Raw genomic sequence first — 19115 nt, forward strand, 5'->3', positions numbered from 1 at the left:
AACCTTGACTGGAAAGCACTTTGGTATAACTCCTGTTGTTTTTAAATGTGCTATAAAAATATGTGACTTGAATTGACTTGACAAGTATGAAGATACTCAACACGTCACATACACAAAATCATAATCTACCTCAATCTTTATGCCATCATTTTGTACACGTCTTTCACAAGATCAGGACCTGTGCATGCTTGTATATGTGTGTGTGCGTGTGTGTGTGTGTGTGTGTGACAGAGATTGGACTATACTTTTGATAGCTATCATTACTAATTCAGGGGTTCATTATCCCCTGTATGAATATCAGCCGTGCCCACACACACACAAAACCTTTGGAATCAGGGACATCATTTGAGGGATTCTTAGAACTGTAATAGAGTGTGGGTGGTTGGGGATTGTGATGCAACAATGCTGAAATTAGACTCTGGTCACAGAGCTGACAATTTTCTCTTTCTCTCTCTCACACACACTCTCTCTCACACACACACACAGACACACACACACACACACACACACACACACACACACACCACACACCACACACACACAGACACAGACAGAAACACACGTACACACACACACATCAACAATGTAACCTCATTACAAGTCCAGGACAAGCATTGCGGCGAAGGTGAATGTGCTTTCTAAGAACCCTAAATCCATGAGATGAAATTAAATGAAATATTGCACCATCCTGTCAGGATTTACAACCACTTAGTTTATGACCTCATTTAAGCCAAATCTCATTGAATAACATAATTAACTGTCATCATGAGCTATGGATGACAAATAGGTTCCATTAAAACAATATGAAAACATAAGTCACCACTGTCCATGCAACAATGAAGAGAAAATCCACATGTTGCACATTTGTTGGAAAGTAAGTGTATGTTGAGGGCTCATTGGTAAGTACAGAATGATGAGGTTGTGAACGTCTACCAGTATGTGTGCGAGTGTGTGAGCGCGAGTGTGTGAGTGTGTGTGTGTGTGTGTGTGAGCGTATGCGTAACCTACCTGAACTCCTGCTGTGACAGACAATCGTATAGGTCCTGAGCAGTGAAGTGAGGCTCTAGCACAGCAATCTACAAAATCACACACAACCTGGTCAAACACACACACACCTGATTCCAGAACAGTTTACATATTATAAAATGTCAGTGTTAGTCATTGCAGAGCCACTCAGCTTGAGCCACCTGTATGCAGGGCTGACATCACCCGGACCACAAGGGACTGATAAGACCATGAGCAGGAGGTGAGATGGTGGCTTAACCCTGCTGCCATGTTATAGAGACATTTGGACTGTTTTGTTCAAAGAAAATCTGAAATCTGCTCTCTTAACTGAAGATGTCAAAACAAGTACCTTCATGATTAATAAATTGGCCTTTATTATGGAACACAACACCTGATAATGCATTGTTTGAGCTGGCACATATTGATGGTGTGCTAACCCAAACCCTATACGCCACAAGATGTATGACATCAAAGGTGACATGAGTGTGTCGTGTTTTTGCCTCTGTTTAATTTTAATTGATGGGTAATTATCATTTTTCTTTTTAGCCGTGTGTCTGTGTGTGTGTGTATGTCATACCTGTCAAATTAGCATGATTAAAAATTCATGAGGTCATGAGGACAACACATGCAAATATATTGATACATTTGTGTGGCATTTCGTAAACAGGTCTATGTTTGCCCCATCGAGATAAGAAGATGGTGTTCAGTGATGCAGGAGCATACCCGTTGAATATTGAAACATCGTTGACTCACACTCATTTTATGCCATTGAGTGTGATCTACGAGACATTTAGTGAGATTTACTTACACATACATAAGACATGAGAAATGTTGGAAAAAAACAACTTGACAAGTATGGTGTGTGGATGGGACATTTGTGTGAATTTGTTAGGCTGTGGCCTCTGTGTGTGTGTGTGTGTGCGCGTGCGTGTGTGTGTGTGTGTGTGGGTGCACGTGTGTGTGCATGTGTGTTGAGTCATACCTCAGTGGTTTGTATGAAGGTGATGAGAGACTGGGCATCATTTACAGAGCAGTCAGCTGAGAGAAGCCTGAGAGAGATGGAGAGACAGGAAAAGAGAGAGAGAGAGTGGTGGGGGGGGGGTTAATATACTAGGTCAGTCACTGATTTATTTAAACCACTTCCTGTTTTGAAGATTGTGTAAAGGCCACAGCCACTATGCCACACACACACACACACACACACACACACACACGCTACAGCCTAACAAATTCACACAAAAGTCCCATCCACGTCACTCAAACCAGTAAATGGCCATGTTTCCCAGAAGATACTGTACTGGAATTTTTGGTGAGGTTCACTGGGAACCTCCCTCACCACAGTTAAGCCCTGTTCTGCCCAGCAACAGCCTGACCTGGGATCAGTGTGAGCCCAGCCCTCTGGTCTCTGTTTAAGAATGCAGGAGTCTGAATTTTTCATTTATTTTTTAAAGAGAGAGTGTGTGTGAGTGTGTGTGTGTGTGTGTGTGTGTGTGTGTGTGTGTGTGTGTGTGTGTGTGTGCGTGAGCTCAGTGAGTTATACTAACCAAAAAGTGCATGTGCAGGCACACACACACAGAAAATGTCAGACAGCATTCAAAGACAGCTCTTATCTCTGTTTCAACATCAAACTGATGACACCATCAAACAGAATGAATTCTTTGCACACACATACACACACACACATAAATACAAAGACACACACACACACACACACACACACACACACACACACACATTGATACAGACACACACACACACACATCGATACAAAGACACACACACACACACACACACACATCGATACAAAGACACACACACACATACGCACACACATCTATACAAAGACACACACACACACACACATCGATACAAAGACACACACACACACACACACACACACACATCGATACAAAGACACACACACACACATCGATACAAAGACACACGCACACACATCGATACAAAGACACACACACACACACACACACACACACATCGATACAAAGACACACGCACACACATCGATACAAAGACACACGCACACACATCGATACAAAGACACACACACACACACACACACACATCGATACAAAGACAGACACACACACACACACACACACACACATCGATACAAAGACACACGCACACACATCGATACAAAGACACACACACACACACATACACACACACACACACATCGATACAAAGACACACACACACACACACACATTGATACAAAGACAGACACACAACATAGCTATTAGATAAATAACAGAGAGAACCAGAAGGATCCAGAGAGAGATGGAGACATGAGAGAGATAAAAGAGAAAAAGATGAAAGGGTTACATCAAATGACAGAAGAGGTGGAGGAGCAAATGAAGGGACCGGCATAGGTCATAAGAATATGCCATAGTCAATAATTCAATGATATTATACCTAGTTATAATTGTTACTTTTATTTGGATTTAACTAGCATGTAAACAGTTCCTGGGTGAATATACTCTTGGGGAGTGAGGTGTGATATTAGACTCTCACCTTCCCCCCCCAGGTCGAGACAAAGAGCCCTGCACCCATGGCCCATTTGAATAGACGGTAACACCCCTTGAATATCAGTGTATTTAACAGACTGTTCCTCAAGGAATAAGTTAGATATACTGAGGTGAAGTTCTGTGAGGGAGGATGGATCCTCAGTCTCTGTCTCACAGTGGTCGGCCGCCATTCTTCAAGAATAAACCTGAATCCTGACTGATCAAACCTAAGACTGAATCTTCAATATATGGTATAAATGATATCCCATCAGGAGCAAGAGTGGAAGAACTGGGACTGGCCGAAATAAAATAAAAAATGACAAATGAAAGAGGGACAGAGAGGAGAGAAAGAGAGAAAGGGGGAGATGTGATGAGGAGGAAGAGGGGAGAACAAAAGAGTGAAAGAAAGATGGAGAGGGAGAGAGAGGGAGTAGGGGAAGGGGAGAGAGAGAGAGAGATATACAGATGCTCTGATGAGTCACCGTTTTGCTTCAAGAACATGAAAAAGAGTCGCAATCTCCTAGGAAACCTCTCAAAATTGGCATTGCTCTGTCTGTTGCTCCTCAAACACACACACACACACACACACACACACACACACACACACACACACACACAACACACACACACACACACACACACACACAACACACACACACACACACACACACACACACACACACACAGAGAGAGAGAGAGAGAGAGAGATACCACCCACACACTGACTGCCTCTAAAAATCACAGCATCCTTCTTTCTGTTAAATTCAGCTCAAGGACTGACACTGCAGTGGGCTCATTTGAGGGTACATCACAGGAAGACAGGAACATTTTCTCTCAGTCCTATCTGAAATATACTAATGGTAGCTAAAAATACATGCCCCCCCCACCCACCCCAACCCACACACACACACACACACACACACACAACATAATCTTCAAGTACATGAATCATTAACTGTACAAATCATAAAACAAGTCTGCAACAGCATACTGCAGACAAGATTAGAAAATAATCACACAACTTCTTTATTCAATCTTTAACTGGCCAATTAGGAGAGAAGGGCACTTTTAAATGTAAATGACAAGAGACAAGAGGTGAAGGTGAACAATAGCTTCTGAGATATTCTGAGGGGGTGTCCACTCAACGGTAAAAATGAAGTTTTGACTCAAAGCTGAAACGTCTTTGTTGTGTTTTGGCCTATCATCCACATGGCAACCGCGTTTTCGGAACCTAAAAACTCAAACTTTTGAAAATGGGCTCCAGAGTGGAACTTTGAAAACACAACCCTTAAGTTGTCACGTAGACAGGAGAATTCAGAACCCTTTGAAAACAATGATGACACAGCCCCAACTTTATCCAATCACGTTTCATTCTCCATAAAGCTTCAGCCTAAGCTCCACCCTCCAAAGACTTCACTCTGTCTTCAGTGGCAATGAATACAAAAATATATATATTTATTGGCAAAAACTTCATGGTAATCTGCCAATTTGTTCCATTTCTACGAGGAGGGTGTGATCTATCGGAAACATTAGTGGCCAAAGCCTTCTCTGGGTTTGATATTGCATGATGCTAAATGCTAGCAATCTTAAGCAGGGTTTACTTCACTGAGGAAATTCTGTTCACCCAAACGACGTTTAGCTGATGTTGACAAAGAAATGATTTATAGGATTTATCTCGTCTCGTAGTGCCATTGCTTAGGGTAATAATCTTGTTTAGTTGTAGACTATATAACATAGGTTATGCAAGAAATGTGATTAAAACATCACATTTTAAATGACCTAGCTAGCAACAGCGTTTTTACTAGTGTCGTATCGATGCAAAACAGTTTGCAAACACAAAACATTCTGAGATAACGGCAGTGGATATCTGGATATGACTGCAGTATCTTACATCAGCAATCACCAGCCATTCAATCGGCCCAAAACAAAACACAATGGATCGCTCTCTTTCTCTGTCTTTTACTCAATGTGATTCATACGATTTAATTCAATTTACTGTACTGGCAGAGCACAGGATACATTTTTAGATTGCCAGAAGTAAAACGGTTAGTTGACTTTAAGTACAGAATTTAACCAACAGAGAATATAAATACAATGGTTTTAGCGAGCTGATAAATCAGATATAAAAATAAATCTCTATCTCTTTCTTTCTCTGTAACTCTCTCTCTCTCTCTTTCTCTCCATCTCTGTCTCTCTCTCTCTTTTTCTCTCTGTTGCTCTCTTTCAGTCCACCTGAGCATGCCTCATCTCTGCAGAGAGGGGCCAGACAGTAAAAATAGCCTTAAAGAGGTCACAACACTACTGACACACACTCACGTGTAATAGTGAAGCTGATGAAGACGCATTAAGACTCCATCATACACATGGTAAAGTATGTACACACCATACTAACATGCATCACTATGTTAAAAACTACATTACACAAACTGACAGTCAGACTGAATAAAACTCTGGACATGACGTTGTTCTTTATGGAATATGAATGCAAGGCATCTTGATTTACCACACTGAATATTTCTGGATAATGTAGTGTATGTAAGTCTCAGTGAAGGTGAAAGTAAATAGCTTAAGCCCCCCAACTCCCATCATGCAAGTAGTGCTGTGATCTGTTCAGCTGAGACAGGGAAGGTGGGAACAGCATGTATGTATGTATTTATGTGTGTATGTGTGTGTGTGTGTGTGCATGTGAGAGAGAGAGTCTGACTCAGAGAGGCGGTAACTTCTGTGTGTGTGTGTGTGTGTAAGCACAGATGGTGATGACTAAGGCACTGAAGTTGATACCTGCATGACATAACGCTCCAGAAGAGAATGACTAACATGTCTCACGCAGGCATCAATACAACTGATCAAAACAGCACCCAGACACACATCAGCCTTTAGGACCCTGGGGGAGACTGAGCCACACTCCTGAGCTAAGCCACACCTTCAACCAGCAGACTGAGCTCTGCTTTTAACAGTATAAGACCTTGACGGATACATATTTCATCACACACACACACACACAAAGACACACACAAAGACACACACACACACACACACACACACACACACACACACACACACACACACAGCCCTGCCTCTTAATGACCTCGGAATGCCTTTCAAATGCACTCTGCATTCTGTGCACTTCTCAAGATATTTCCTGTCCCTGCATGCAAAACAACAACAGCCTGTGTTTACTGATAGCCAGGCATGACCGCATGGAGGGTGTGACAGTCAAAGGCTCCTATGTCACTGCTTCACAGCAGGGCACAGCTCCTGGGAATGTCCACACTCAGTTCCTGAGAACACACCTGCTGTCTCCATGGAAAAGTTTAGATCTAGAAGCCGTGATAGTTTTGTGCTGCCATTCATTTAAAATCCAGTGACACATAGACAGACATGACAGACACGCAAGCGCACACACACACGCACAAGTACACACACACAAACAGGTGTTATTTTACTCTTTAAAACCAAGATGAAAACGAATGAAAGCCTGAAACCAGCCACAGAGCGGACAGTAGAAGTCAAGAAGCCCAAAGACAATCCTGCACTGTATGTGTGTGTGTGTGTGTGTGTGTGTGTGTGTGTGTGTGTGTGTGTGTGTTGGTGGGTGTGTGGGTGTGTTACAGAAGTGCACTAGAGGGAGCCTTTAAGCTAATTTAAAACCAGAGGGGGAGAGCGAGTGTGCCTGTGAATTAGTACCTCATTTCTGAAACAAGCCCCTGTGGAAGCATTTGCGGATTTGCTGGATTTTGTGTGTGTTTGTGTTTGTGTTTGTGTGTGTGTGTTTGTGTGTGTGTACAAGTGCAATATTGAAATCTGTAAAGACCTTTTAGTAGATTTAATATCAGATATGTGTACAAATGTGTGTGTGTGTGTGTGTGTATTTGTATTTGTGTGTGTGTGTGTGTGTGTGTATATGTGTGTGTTTGCCTTACCTCTGAAAATCCTGCAGCAGTTGTGCAACAGCCACACAGAGCTTCTGAAGGCAGCAGAGTGCATCCTGGGAAGGCGGAGGAGCTTCTTTAGACGGAGCCGTTTCCATGGAGCCCGGATGGTATTGGAGGGCTGTGAACACAGCGGAGCTATGAGAGAAGAAAGGGGCCCAATCAGACAGCTGAAACCAACCTTCATAAACCCAATCAATATGCAATTCAACAGATACAACATACTCCAGAACACTACAATTATTCTATAAGTGCGTGACAACATATTCAAGCCCACTTGAATCAATTAAATCCCTTGAAATTTGAGTGATGTCTGGTGGCTTGTTATGTTTGAACACCAGACACTCATTGTCCTTTAGTACAGAATGGTTATGGACAGTGTTGGTAACAGACAATGGCTTTCCATTTAAATTCCCCTCAAAACCGGTTTACAGTCCTTGGGTCACATGACCAGACAGGAAAAATACAGCAACAATAACTATCTGTGTCTGCAAATGCCGAAGTTAAAATCTGTCAGAATTCTTTGGTTCTAGAGCTTCTGTTTGAGAATACGAGGTTGATCTTGAAGAGTGGCAGAAGAATCACTCTCTCCAGCTCTCCTCCATCCATTCATCCCTGCCATCCTCACCTGAGCCGACACACGTTGTTCCAGATGTTCTCAAAGACCTGCCACACGTCCTGATGAGTCACACCAGAGGCCTGGGACACCTCCTCTTCCAGCATGACTGAGTCATCATCTGCCTTGGGAGACCTGGAAGGCTACGCAGACAGTCACACACACACACACACACACACACACACACACACACACAAACACAGAAAGACAAACACACACACACACACAGAGACACACACACACACACATACACAAATCAACAAAATTAACAAACTTCCAAACATGCATATAAATTCATATAAACTTCTCCACAGTCCTGCCCTGCTACACATGTATGTCCTGAGCATGCTTGCCCCAGCACAGGCAGGAGGTGTGTGTATGGCCCCAGCCTAAGGCTCTACCTGGGGCTGGAGTCGCTGCAGGAGCCCCTGGAGGATGGTCAGGCTCTGGGGGAGGACACCGCTGTAGTCACACCTGCTGCTGAAGGCTGTGAAGAGCTCCACCGCCACTGCCAGAGACAGCAGCACGCTCTCACGGTCGACCGTCTTATCTGTGCGGAGAGGAGAGACTCAGTACACATGCACACATATACAGTGCACATACCCACACACATTCATATACACACACACACACTCACACACACAAAGGTTAACATAACACATGAAGCAAGAGTGGGATATAGGGGGAGAGAGACTCCTACTGGCAGAAGAAGGTAAGTGTGTGCGTTTGTGAGTGTGCATAACCATGCGTGTGTCACACACACACACACACACACACACACACACACACACACACACACACACACACACACACACACACACACACACACACACACACACACACACACACACACACACACACACACACACACACACACACACACACACACACACACACACACGCCCTGGGACGCGAGGGAGGGAGCTGTACTTTTCCACTCCTGTATAAACACAGTTCTCTCTCCTCCTTCTGGCTCTCCATTCCTTCATGCTCTTTCTTTTCTCTCCTCCTTCCCTCCCTCCCTCCCTCCCTCCCTCTCTTCTCTCTCTCTCTCTCTCTCTCTCACTCAGCCCCTCCGCCTACTCATAAAGGGTAGTGGCACACAGCCAAAAACAGAGGAAGTGCACAGTCATGCTACCGTTTTTGAGAGACAGAACCAGGTCATACTTCCACAGCATGTGCCCCCACACACACACACACACACACACACACACACACACACACACACACACACACAAATGGCACGTGCTGTTGTGTATGGCGCATGGAAGAGAAGAGAAATGTGTAGCCGAGGCCGTTGTTTGGCCCTCAGTTTGTGGTTGATTTGAACAGCAGCTGCGGTTTCAGCTGGAGGTAGAGGGTGCTGAGTATTGGCAGGGTAGGCCAGTGTGTCTGTGTGTGTATGTGTGTGAGAGAGAGAGAGAGAGAGAGAGAGAAAGGATTGTGTGAGTGAGTGTGTATTTTTGAGTGTGTGTCTATGTTTGAGTAAGTGAGAGTGTTTCTTTATGTGTGTGTGTGTGTGTGTGTGTGTGTGTGTGTGTGTCTGTGTGTGTGTTTATCTACCTGAGCAAAGGCAGTCGATGAGCTGGCAGATGTTGCTCTGGAGTCCGCGCTGGACGATGTTTCCGAACACCGCAATCCAGTGCTTCTTCACACACTGCAGCACATCGCTCAGACTCCAGGGAGGCTTCAGGTACACAATCTACACACAGACACAACAATAATACACAAACTTTAATTAATAAAACAGGTTCATGCTTTTGCCACCTGGACAACTCTAAATCACTCAGACACACACACAGACACACACACAGACACACACACACAGACACACACAGACACACACACACACACACACACACAGACACACTCTCTTACAGACAAGAGGATGATTCAGGTGGTTCAGGGTTAGTGCTCTTCACTGATGGTGAATTTGACTGTATGAATGATACTGCTATGAGCTCATGGGCAAACCCAGTAAACCTGGCCCCAGTGGTGTGGTAACAGCCACAGATGGACGCAAGACAATGAGCAACCGAACGCACATACAGACTTACCACATGCAGACATGTCATCACAGTAATTCTTTTCCAGACCTGTCTCCTTCCTTTCATTTCTGTTACTTTCCTTCCTTCTTTTCTTCATCTATCTTTTCATATTCATTAGTATATGTTTTTATCCATCCATCTACTAAGCCATCCATTCCTTCTGCCACCCATCTATCCATCATCAAGATGAAGAGAAAAACACTGCTTGTACGATCTAGATCTAAGACTTTGAGGAGTGCTTGCAGGTGTGGGCCTGCTAGAGGTCAGAGGTCATGCATCTGTTCCTAGTAAAGCGATGCAGTCCGTTTTCAAACCATCCTCAAAAGATTCAGAATGTTATCTAGACGTACTGCATAGTGGTGCATAACATGAGCACCGCACACAGTGAGAGGATGAGCATGGGCAGATTATGAAATCAGGGGCCCCTGGGCAGGAAAGCGCGCACGGCCAGTAGAAACACACAGTCCAACCACTCTGTGCGTACGTGACACATTTAACACCTGTAGGAGTCACACTTCATCAACACATGATGCAATAAAATAGATTCATGGATTTTGACCGACCAACAAATAGCACATTAATGGACAACATAAAACAACACCTGTACAGCCCATCATATTTTTCTGCTTTACGAGACTGATACCACAGGCAGGAGCGGTGTCTACTGAGTTCCTGGCCTGGCTGCCTTGCTACTGACCTGGCTTGACCTTTCACAACCAATCAAACAAGGCAGGCTTGCTTAGCATATCATAGCGTTATTTAAATCACATTCATTTGATTTACTATTTGTCAATGTGATATTCCAAATCTGAAGATCCCTGATCACAACTAGAGGCCCTCATCTCACTGGGGGTGGGCTGAAAATTCTGTCAGGGGGCCCAGAATTCTTAGCAGGGCCCCTGTCACTGGCACACGCTAGACATTCAAGGACATATAGGACCTTACATATGGTGCAAAACATACAAAAAGCAGTACGTGTCTATAATGATCACACCAAACCATGTCAGGGGAACAGAGGAAAGCATGTTGTAGGTTGTCTGATTTATTTGAAATAGTCCTATTAGCTTGAATTATTAAAAATCATTATGAAAGAGCCTACAAAATGTCATTAAATTTAACCTTTACATCACAGGCATGTATTGGCTTCTGAATTGTGACTGCCCATTGGCGACCATCTTGATGAGCAAGCCAAATGGAGCACATGTAGCCAAGTATAAGCATACCAAATTTCATATGCTTTATCTTATGCAGCACTTGAATTATTGAAATGTGTCAGTTGTAGCGCCCCCTATAGGGAAATATTCACAAAATTGTGGGTGCATCCAAAGAATATGGTAGTGATACAGGGTGTGAAACTTCATGAAGTTTTAACCTTTATGTCGCAAGATAGTGGCTAGTGAAGCGATAGATTTTTGCATTAAACATTATTCACTAGGTGGCGCTGCCTCGAATGAGTCGTAATGAGTTAGGCGGCTCCTACAGGCCAACTTGCCATGAAGGTTTCGTAATTTTTTTACAAAACGGTTGACAAGCTATTGCCCCAAAAGTGCTTTGAGCCTACCCCACATTGGGGTGCGCCAGCACAAAGGGACACGCCCACCTAGGGACACAAACCTTATATTGTCAATCAGCCATGTGGGGCTACAATCTGTGACGGGAAAAAAAAAACTTTGACAAACCCTACATGACCGCAGTGTCATAAAAATACCTGTTAATATATTATTATATATCCTTATCAGCCTCCTAATAGGTAATCACTGTACAAACATTCACATTGTTTATACTGAGTTAATTCGAAATGACTCAGGACTGGTCTGACTGCTAGGGAGGCCGGTAAGCAATGGCATGTCTTCTACATTGCAGCACAAATTGACTTTATGGAGTTCCTACCCGAGACACGTGGAATGTAAGTCTGGAAACCTTCAGTGGCAGTGAACACTTATGAAATAAAGAGCATTGCAGACTTCTGTGTGGTGGTGTGTGTGTGTGTGGGGGGGGGGGAGTGTTACCTCATTCCACAGGTCTCCGTAGGCCTCCCTCATCTCTTGCTCTAGGATTGCGGACAGCGCCCCCTTCAGGGTGTCCTCCAGATGGCACACACACTCGCTCAGCTCACGACTGGCCGCTGCTGCTCTCTTTTGCTCCTCTTCATCTCTTTGTTCCGTTCTCTCAGCTTCAGGCTTTGGTTCCTGTCTGCTCCTATCTTCATCTGAAACACACATTTACATTTTACATTTTACATTTAGTCATCTAGCAGACGCTTTTATCCAAAGCGACTTACAAGGATATATACATATTTTTTACATTTACACTGCACATCAGGAGCAATTAGGGGTTCAGTGTCTTCCTCGAGGACACTTCGACAGGGAATCGAACTAGCAACCTTCTGATTACTAAACGACTTCTCTACCTCCTATACACACACACACACACACACACACACACACACACACACAATTATGAGAAAGCTGGTGAACATTGCTTGCTCCTTCAGGCAACAACACTCTAGCCTAATGCTGCTGGTTCCTAACTCTACCATCATGTTTGAAATCTGTGCATATTGCATGTGAGACTTTAAAGCAACACTGTGCAGCAATTTGCCACTTCCTAAGGTATGTTTTTATAGACAACTAGTTTTGCCATCATCTCCAAATATATTTTGATTGTATATGGTCATGCAAAGGACATAAACACACGTGTCTTTCCCCATTAGCCACCCAGGATAGGTACTATGTAATTCTGTGTTCTGTGTAACAAATGTAAGAAAAGCTTTCACAACACAACTTTGCAAATGACATCGCCAAAAGACACCAGTTAGCATTAGTTAGTTAGCTCAACCAAAACTCCATACTTCTGCTTAAAACACTTTTACGCAGAGGTGCCTAAATTATTGCACTGATCTTTAAACAGCTGCATTTTAGTTACAGGTCATATTTTATCACCCTAAGTGACTTTCTGACTGACCTTTCCCTGCAGGCTGCCAGCAGGGACAGGCAGTGCGTGGGTCAGCTGTGGGTGTGGTGCCAAGGACCCCTGACTTGAGTCTGTCCACCTCACGCAGCAGGTCTGTCTTACTGAGAGCTCTGACCCCACTCAGCACAGCCTTACTGCACAGGTTCTTGTCATTCCTGAGAGAGGAGAGGAGAGGAGAGGAGAGGGCGGGAGAGGAAGATAGAGGGAGAAGAGGTAGGAATGCACAGTTGGAGGAAGATTAGGTGGGGAGTCAGTAAATCAGTGAGGTAGGGGAGGGTGATGATGGGAAGGTTGCAAGGGATGAGAGAGAGAGAGAGAGAGAGAGAGAGAGAGAGCGAGAGAGAGTGAGAGTGGAGGGTTGACACACAGAGCAGGATGGATGAACAGAGAGAGATGAGGTGGGATGAAAAGCCAAAAGAGGAAGAGAAAATAATTGGAACACAGAGGGGGGAAATCTGATATATTCAACAGTGTGAGGCAAATGAAATCCACCTAGGAAAAGCACTAAAAATAATTCAATGTCCACACTCACACACACGCACGCACCCACACACACACACACACAAAACAGCTCACACCTCACACACACGCAACAGCCCACACCTTACACACACACACAACGGCTCATACCTCGGACACACACACACACACACACACACACACACACACACGCAATAGCCCCCCCCCCCCCACACACACACACACGCAACAGCCCACACCTCACACACACAAAATATCACAAGATATCATGAATTTCACACACACACACACACACACACACACACACACACACACACACACACAAAAGGATTAGGATGCATAAGGATGTATGAGTGCTCACGTGCAAAGGATGGTTTGGTTCTTTGGGTAGAGCTTCTGGTACTGCAGACAGCACTGCAAAACACGATCATCATTATTCTCAGTCTTCAGCCCACCTAAAACAGAAAGAGACAGAAAAAAGAGAGGATGACAAAGAGAGAGAGAGAGCAGGAAGAGAACACAAAGAAAAAGAAAGATGTAAAATCTGAAACATGAAAATGACAGCGAGATACGTTAGTTACACTTGTACTGCCCATCTCTTTAAACATGTGTGGGGAGTAGAATACTCATCCTTTGTATCAACGTGATGAAGCAGACTACATCAGAATGATCCAACCACCACGCCAATGTGTATAAGAACACAGCTCAGCAGCAGCTTCAACTGTCTGCCTCTTCGGCAGGGTGAAGGACAGGGCCTTGGAGGGGCTGCTAACATGGGGAGCCATGTGCTGATAGCGTCCCTGTCCTTAGTCCAATGTCTGGACAGAAAGGTCAGATGTCTGCTTGGCAGACCACTGCGGAATTTAACTCCAGACTGGCAGGACAGAGCGACCCCTGCTGGCCTGGGCTGTTGCCTGCTGCGACTAGCTTTACTTGTGAAGAGTGACAGACATCTGTGCTATCTATCAGTTAAGGCAACCTGGTGGAGAGTGTTTATATTGAAGGTGAGGTGTTCCTTCTATTGTATAGAAACAGGTTAAGAATTTGGACAGATGGCAAAATCCCGCGTTCAGTGACTAAGGACAGGTTGAAGATCTTAGAGAATTAATTGTTAAGGCCATTAATGCTACTGATAAGAAGTTCTTACCCCCTCTCACACAAACTAAATTCTACTGTCCTTGTCATCGACAAGCAAAGAGTTAACCTCAACTTATTTATTCTCGAACAAACACGTCTGATGATTTTAAAACCTGATTATGTCTCCACACAGATATGTTTTAATAAGCCAACACCCATGCACAACCTGCAGCTTCCGTCTTCTCCTGCTCACTGACTGAGCTTCTGTGGAGTTGGGAGGACATCATAAGTGGCAATGAATTTAGTGCATTTAACAGCCATAGCCCACAATTCTCTCCAGCTGATCTTCCTCTTCTCAACATTATGCCAGTTTATCCATTGCCCTTCCTTTGCCTCTTTTTGCTCGCAAACAAAGCTGGTTACCATCTGCCTTCTCTCCGGCAATGTGGCCTTAATCCATGCTTGTGAACCGTCACCTAACCCAAACCCTGCTCTTTCACTCTGTACCTGCCCAATGAAACTGTCAGGGGATGTTTACTTTGTCAATTCACGATTAATTTCGATTAATCAAATCACAAATCATGTAAATAATTAGATTAATTGTTTCACTTGACAGCCTTATTTATAATACTTAGGCTAACTTGTGGGGTAGTAGGAGCACTTGTTTGTGACAGTGGCCACTGTGGAAAGTTGTGGCCACTGTGTTAGCCATGGGGAAAGTCCCCAACCAAGGTATTTAACTTCTTTTCCTGGGTATAACAAACAACACAAAGATTTCAGTGTGGATGAAAGAAACAAACACATTCAAAGCGCCATCAAATTGCCCAGGCACTGGGGAGTGAGTTTTGGGTGGTTATTCCCTTGTGGATTTCAGAAGTTTCAAGAGGAGGAGTCAGTTAGTTAGCCTGACAATTAATCAGACATTTTTAGCACAGGAATGTGGCATGTGGACCATCACCAGCTGCATAGATTACTGTATCACCTTTGTTGTGCTAGGAGTGATGCATTATATAAGCACGGCGGCCTGAAAACAGTGTGATAATGCACTAGCCTCATCAAAGACACACTATTGTGAGTAGCCTAGCAGGCGGCAGGCACACTCTGAGCTCCTTCACCCACAGATCTCCACTCAGAAGACGCTTTGCAGGATGTCTGTCATCGCATCGCTTACGTAACTGAAGAACTGAGAGTCCTTTTGTAGCCTAACCCAAATATTCACTGACAGACAGCAATTATAAACTTTTATAAAGATTTAAAAGCAATTTTTGGTTCTTTGAAACGAGTATAGACCTAAGATCCATCCCCATGAGAGAAGTTTGTTCTATGGGCATTCAGGAATCCAAATTGGACCTGAAATGTAAACTCACAACCAGTTTGCATGTGTAACATGGCTCACAAATACCCATGAAAAGCCTGCTGCACACATACAGTGGCAGTGAACAATGAGAAGACTCTCTCTGGGTTCTCATATAGCCCAACACACACACACACACAGACGCACACAGACACACACACACACAGATGGTGGTGTTACTCACAGAGAGCCAGTGAGGCCTGCTGCATAGACTGGCCCGTGAGGCGAGGCTCCTGGTTCTTCAGGCAGCAGTAGATGTAGTTGACGGCGGGCGTGGCCCGGCGCGTCACTGCATTGGTCAGCTTGCCGTTCTTAATGGCGTCCAGCTCCTGTAGCACCACCCAGGGGATGAGCACGGTGGGGAAGCCCAAAGCTGAGGGGAGGAGATGGGGAGAGGGGCAGGAGTAGAAGGTATTAGGTAGTAGAGTAGCAGACAGTAGTCGAGGGTAGTAGGGGCATCAGAATGCTCCTGCACACTCTTATTTCATTCCAATTTCTCACTGATTTATGCCTCCATCGCATAAAAAGCCACCAGACGTCCCCTGAGCGTCCGACTGGCCCTTCTGAGGCAGGGCTGTGAGAGGAGGTTGAACTGTGAACTGTGATGAGGTGTGGAGGGTGGGGTGGCTTGAAATCAGACAATACTTATGCTCATTACCAGTCGGTCATTAATCATAGTTATTATAATATTATAATTCACACATTGTCATTAATCATTCTATCAGCTTACTGTCAGCTTACTTACACCCAAGACCATGTGACCGAATCTTTTTCACTAAGTCCAGATGACTCAGCAGGATGTTGGTGTCCATGACGATTAGGAGGTCTTGCTGTATGAGCTCTTTGCCTGTGCAGAACACACACACACACACACACACACACACACACACACACACACACACACACACACACACAAAAGCAACTGGGGTCATCAATTTGCACACCTCTATCAATATATTGCACAGGGGCTGAATGTTGAAGAAAATGCATACCATTTTGAGTCTGTATTATCATTGATTATCATATCATGATTGTGTGCATGTTTGTGTCTGTAAGAAATGATCTACATGACTGAGTGTGAATGTGTGCTAGTGTCTTACTAAGCATCTGTGGAGGTGTGGTGCCCTCATCTGGTGGATCAATGTCCATGGCAGTCAGCTCCCCGTAACTCTCCACCACATTCACCTCCAACCGCCGCTCACAACGAGCCTGCTGAAGCTCCTCCAGTAGCTGCATCTACACACACACACACACACACATTTTTGAACAACTGCAGACAATGAAGTTCATTTAAGAACAAATTACCCTTATTGACTGTTCGCTTTTGATGGAGATAATTTCCAAACACTGTTAACGACTTAATGAGAATATATGAATCAAGTGCGTTGTATTAATAATTACTTTGTATGAATCATGTGCTTATGTAAGCAGGGACATGGCTTTTCTGTGTTCCTGTGTATATGTGTAACTTCGATTATTAGGTACTGGCACCACTTAGTCTGCATACGTGTAACATGTCAGTCATAATAGTGTTAGAGTTATATTTTACTCTTGCGTGTTGGTTTAGAGAGAGACCACCAGAACGAAGCATTTAGTTGTAACAAGAGAAGTTTTACTGGTAAATAGTAACACAAATACAGCTTGACTTGACTTCACACAGGGTTCCGTCACGCCAGGCTGGATAATGCATTCTGGTACACAAAAGAAAGAGTCAGTCTTTTAAGAGCCAGATCCACTGAGGTTACTTCCTGGGGCCTCCAGGTATACGCCTCTCTGGGACTGTAGCACAACATATTCTGAAATAGTAATAATTTCTGGGTGACAATCATGGCTTTGTGAACACCTCGACTCCCTTCTGCAGATGGTCGTTATCTGCTCTGCGCCAGGGTAAGAGGCCACTGACTTGACCTTGTCTCGGCCAGCTAAACTGAAGCAGATGACTCCCTTCTTTCTCAGGCCCTGTTCTGCACACTGTGTCCTAATCCATACTTGTGTACTGGTAAATAGGCCTATACATTGTTAATATGAATAAGTTGTTAATACATTCGTACTGAACTGAATTTATCTTACAATAGCCACTCTTGACTAAGATCTCTAACTGAGCTTCCTGTCTTCCAAGGATGTCAGTTCTACACAAGGTCGAAAAAGTTACAGTTCGACCCTCCCTATCACCACTGAGCTCACCCAAACATAGACAAGAGGTTCCTTCACTTACACATGTAGATCTTACACATATGCAGACTAAGTGGCGCCAGTACCTAATAATCTAAGTTACACATATTATTAATACAACGCACTTGATTCATATATTCTTAAGTCATTAACAGTGTTTGGAAATTATCTCCATCAGCTTTCTTTTTTATTGGGGGGGGGGGGGGGGGTTCTCCCTGTATCACCCCCTTTAAATGAGCCTGAGGTGGTTACAGAGATCTCTTTCTAATTAAGTTCTAATTTATACTCTAATTGTTATAGTGGAAAAGACTGTATTAGTAAACAAAAAGTATACTTGTGACAGTGATTTAAACTTGGTTTATATAATCTTGTAGGCATCATAAAAGAAGTGGTTTCCCACATGAAAATGAGATCTATTTATATTATAATTTCAAGCTCCATTTTCCTTTGTACAGCTCAATCTTTCCGATTCTAGAACTTTGTGATGTATGTTGTTATTCCAAATGTATTATGACCAGTTTCAGAATTCCACAATGAGAATTCTACTGCCTAGAAAAGGTAGAACTCCAACAGTCTATTTGAGGTTAGAAAGCAGTTTCAACTTATAGTTGTAACCTTCCCCATCAGTGAAGATGGTTTTCTGCATGTAAGTTTTTCCTTTCGGAATTGTTTCCTGGTTTGGGTTGGTGTGAGTGTTACTATATATTTATTTTCAGTTCCTCTGAGCACAATTAATGACATTTTATATAAAATCAATTAGTAATTACACGAATAAATTGAATGAAAAATAAGCAACTTACCTCTTGATCATTGTCACCCACGTCATGGTTCTCCTCTGGTAAAATAAATAAAGATGATGGCACTGTCTGAAAATAAGAAACATTACTGTCATAAAAAGTTAAAGCAAAGGGTGTGTATTCTCTTTTCCCC

The 19115-nt window shown here is 43.7% G+C and overlaps 1 protein-coding gene across 3 annotated transcripts in view; it reads right to left on the reverse strand.

The window, feature by feature from the left end:
- The window catches only part of swt1 (SWT1 RNA endoribonuclease homolog), a 43956-nt gene that overhangs the window by 10602 nt on the left and 14239 nt on the right, over positions 1 to 19115 (reverse strand). For all 3 annotated transcript variants that reach the window (XM_031575349.2, XM_031575350.2, XM_031575351.2), the window contains 13 exons: positions 18986 to 19051; positions 17114 to 17249; positions 16759 to 16860; positions 16198 to 16386; positions 13944 to 14037; positions 13094 to 13257; positions 12139 to 12338; positions 9645 to 9783; positions 8483 to 8631; positions 8094 to 8224; positions 7457 to 7603; positions 1988 to 2054; positions 1009 to 1076 (listed from right to left, as the gene is read on the reverse strand). In XM_031575349.2, the coding sequence (XP_031431209.1) occupies positions 1009 to 1076; positions 1988 to 2054; positions 7457 to 7603; positions 8094 to 8224; positions 8483 to 8631; positions 9645 to 9783; positions 12139 to 12338; positions 13094 to 13257; positions 13944 to 14037; positions 16198 to 16386; positions 16759 to 16860; positions 17114 to 17249; positions 18986 to 19051 (1652 nt within the window). The remainder of the gene's footprint in view (positions 1 to 1008; positions 1077 to 1987; positions 2055 to 7456; positions 7604 to 8093; positions 8225 to 8482; positions 8632 to 9644; positions 9784 to 12138; positions 12339 to 13093; positions 13258 to 13943; positions 14038 to 16197; positions 16387 to 16758; positions 16861 to 17113; positions 17250 to 18985; positions 19052 to 19115) is intronic.

The sequence above is a fragment of the Clupea harengus genome, chromosome 10 (assembly GCF_900700415.2).
Source record: "Clupea harengus chromosome 10, Ch_v2.0.2, whole genome shotgun sequence".
Lineage (NCBI taxonomy): Eukaryota > Metazoa > Chordata > Actinopteri > Clupeiformes > Clupeidae > Clupea > Clupea harengus.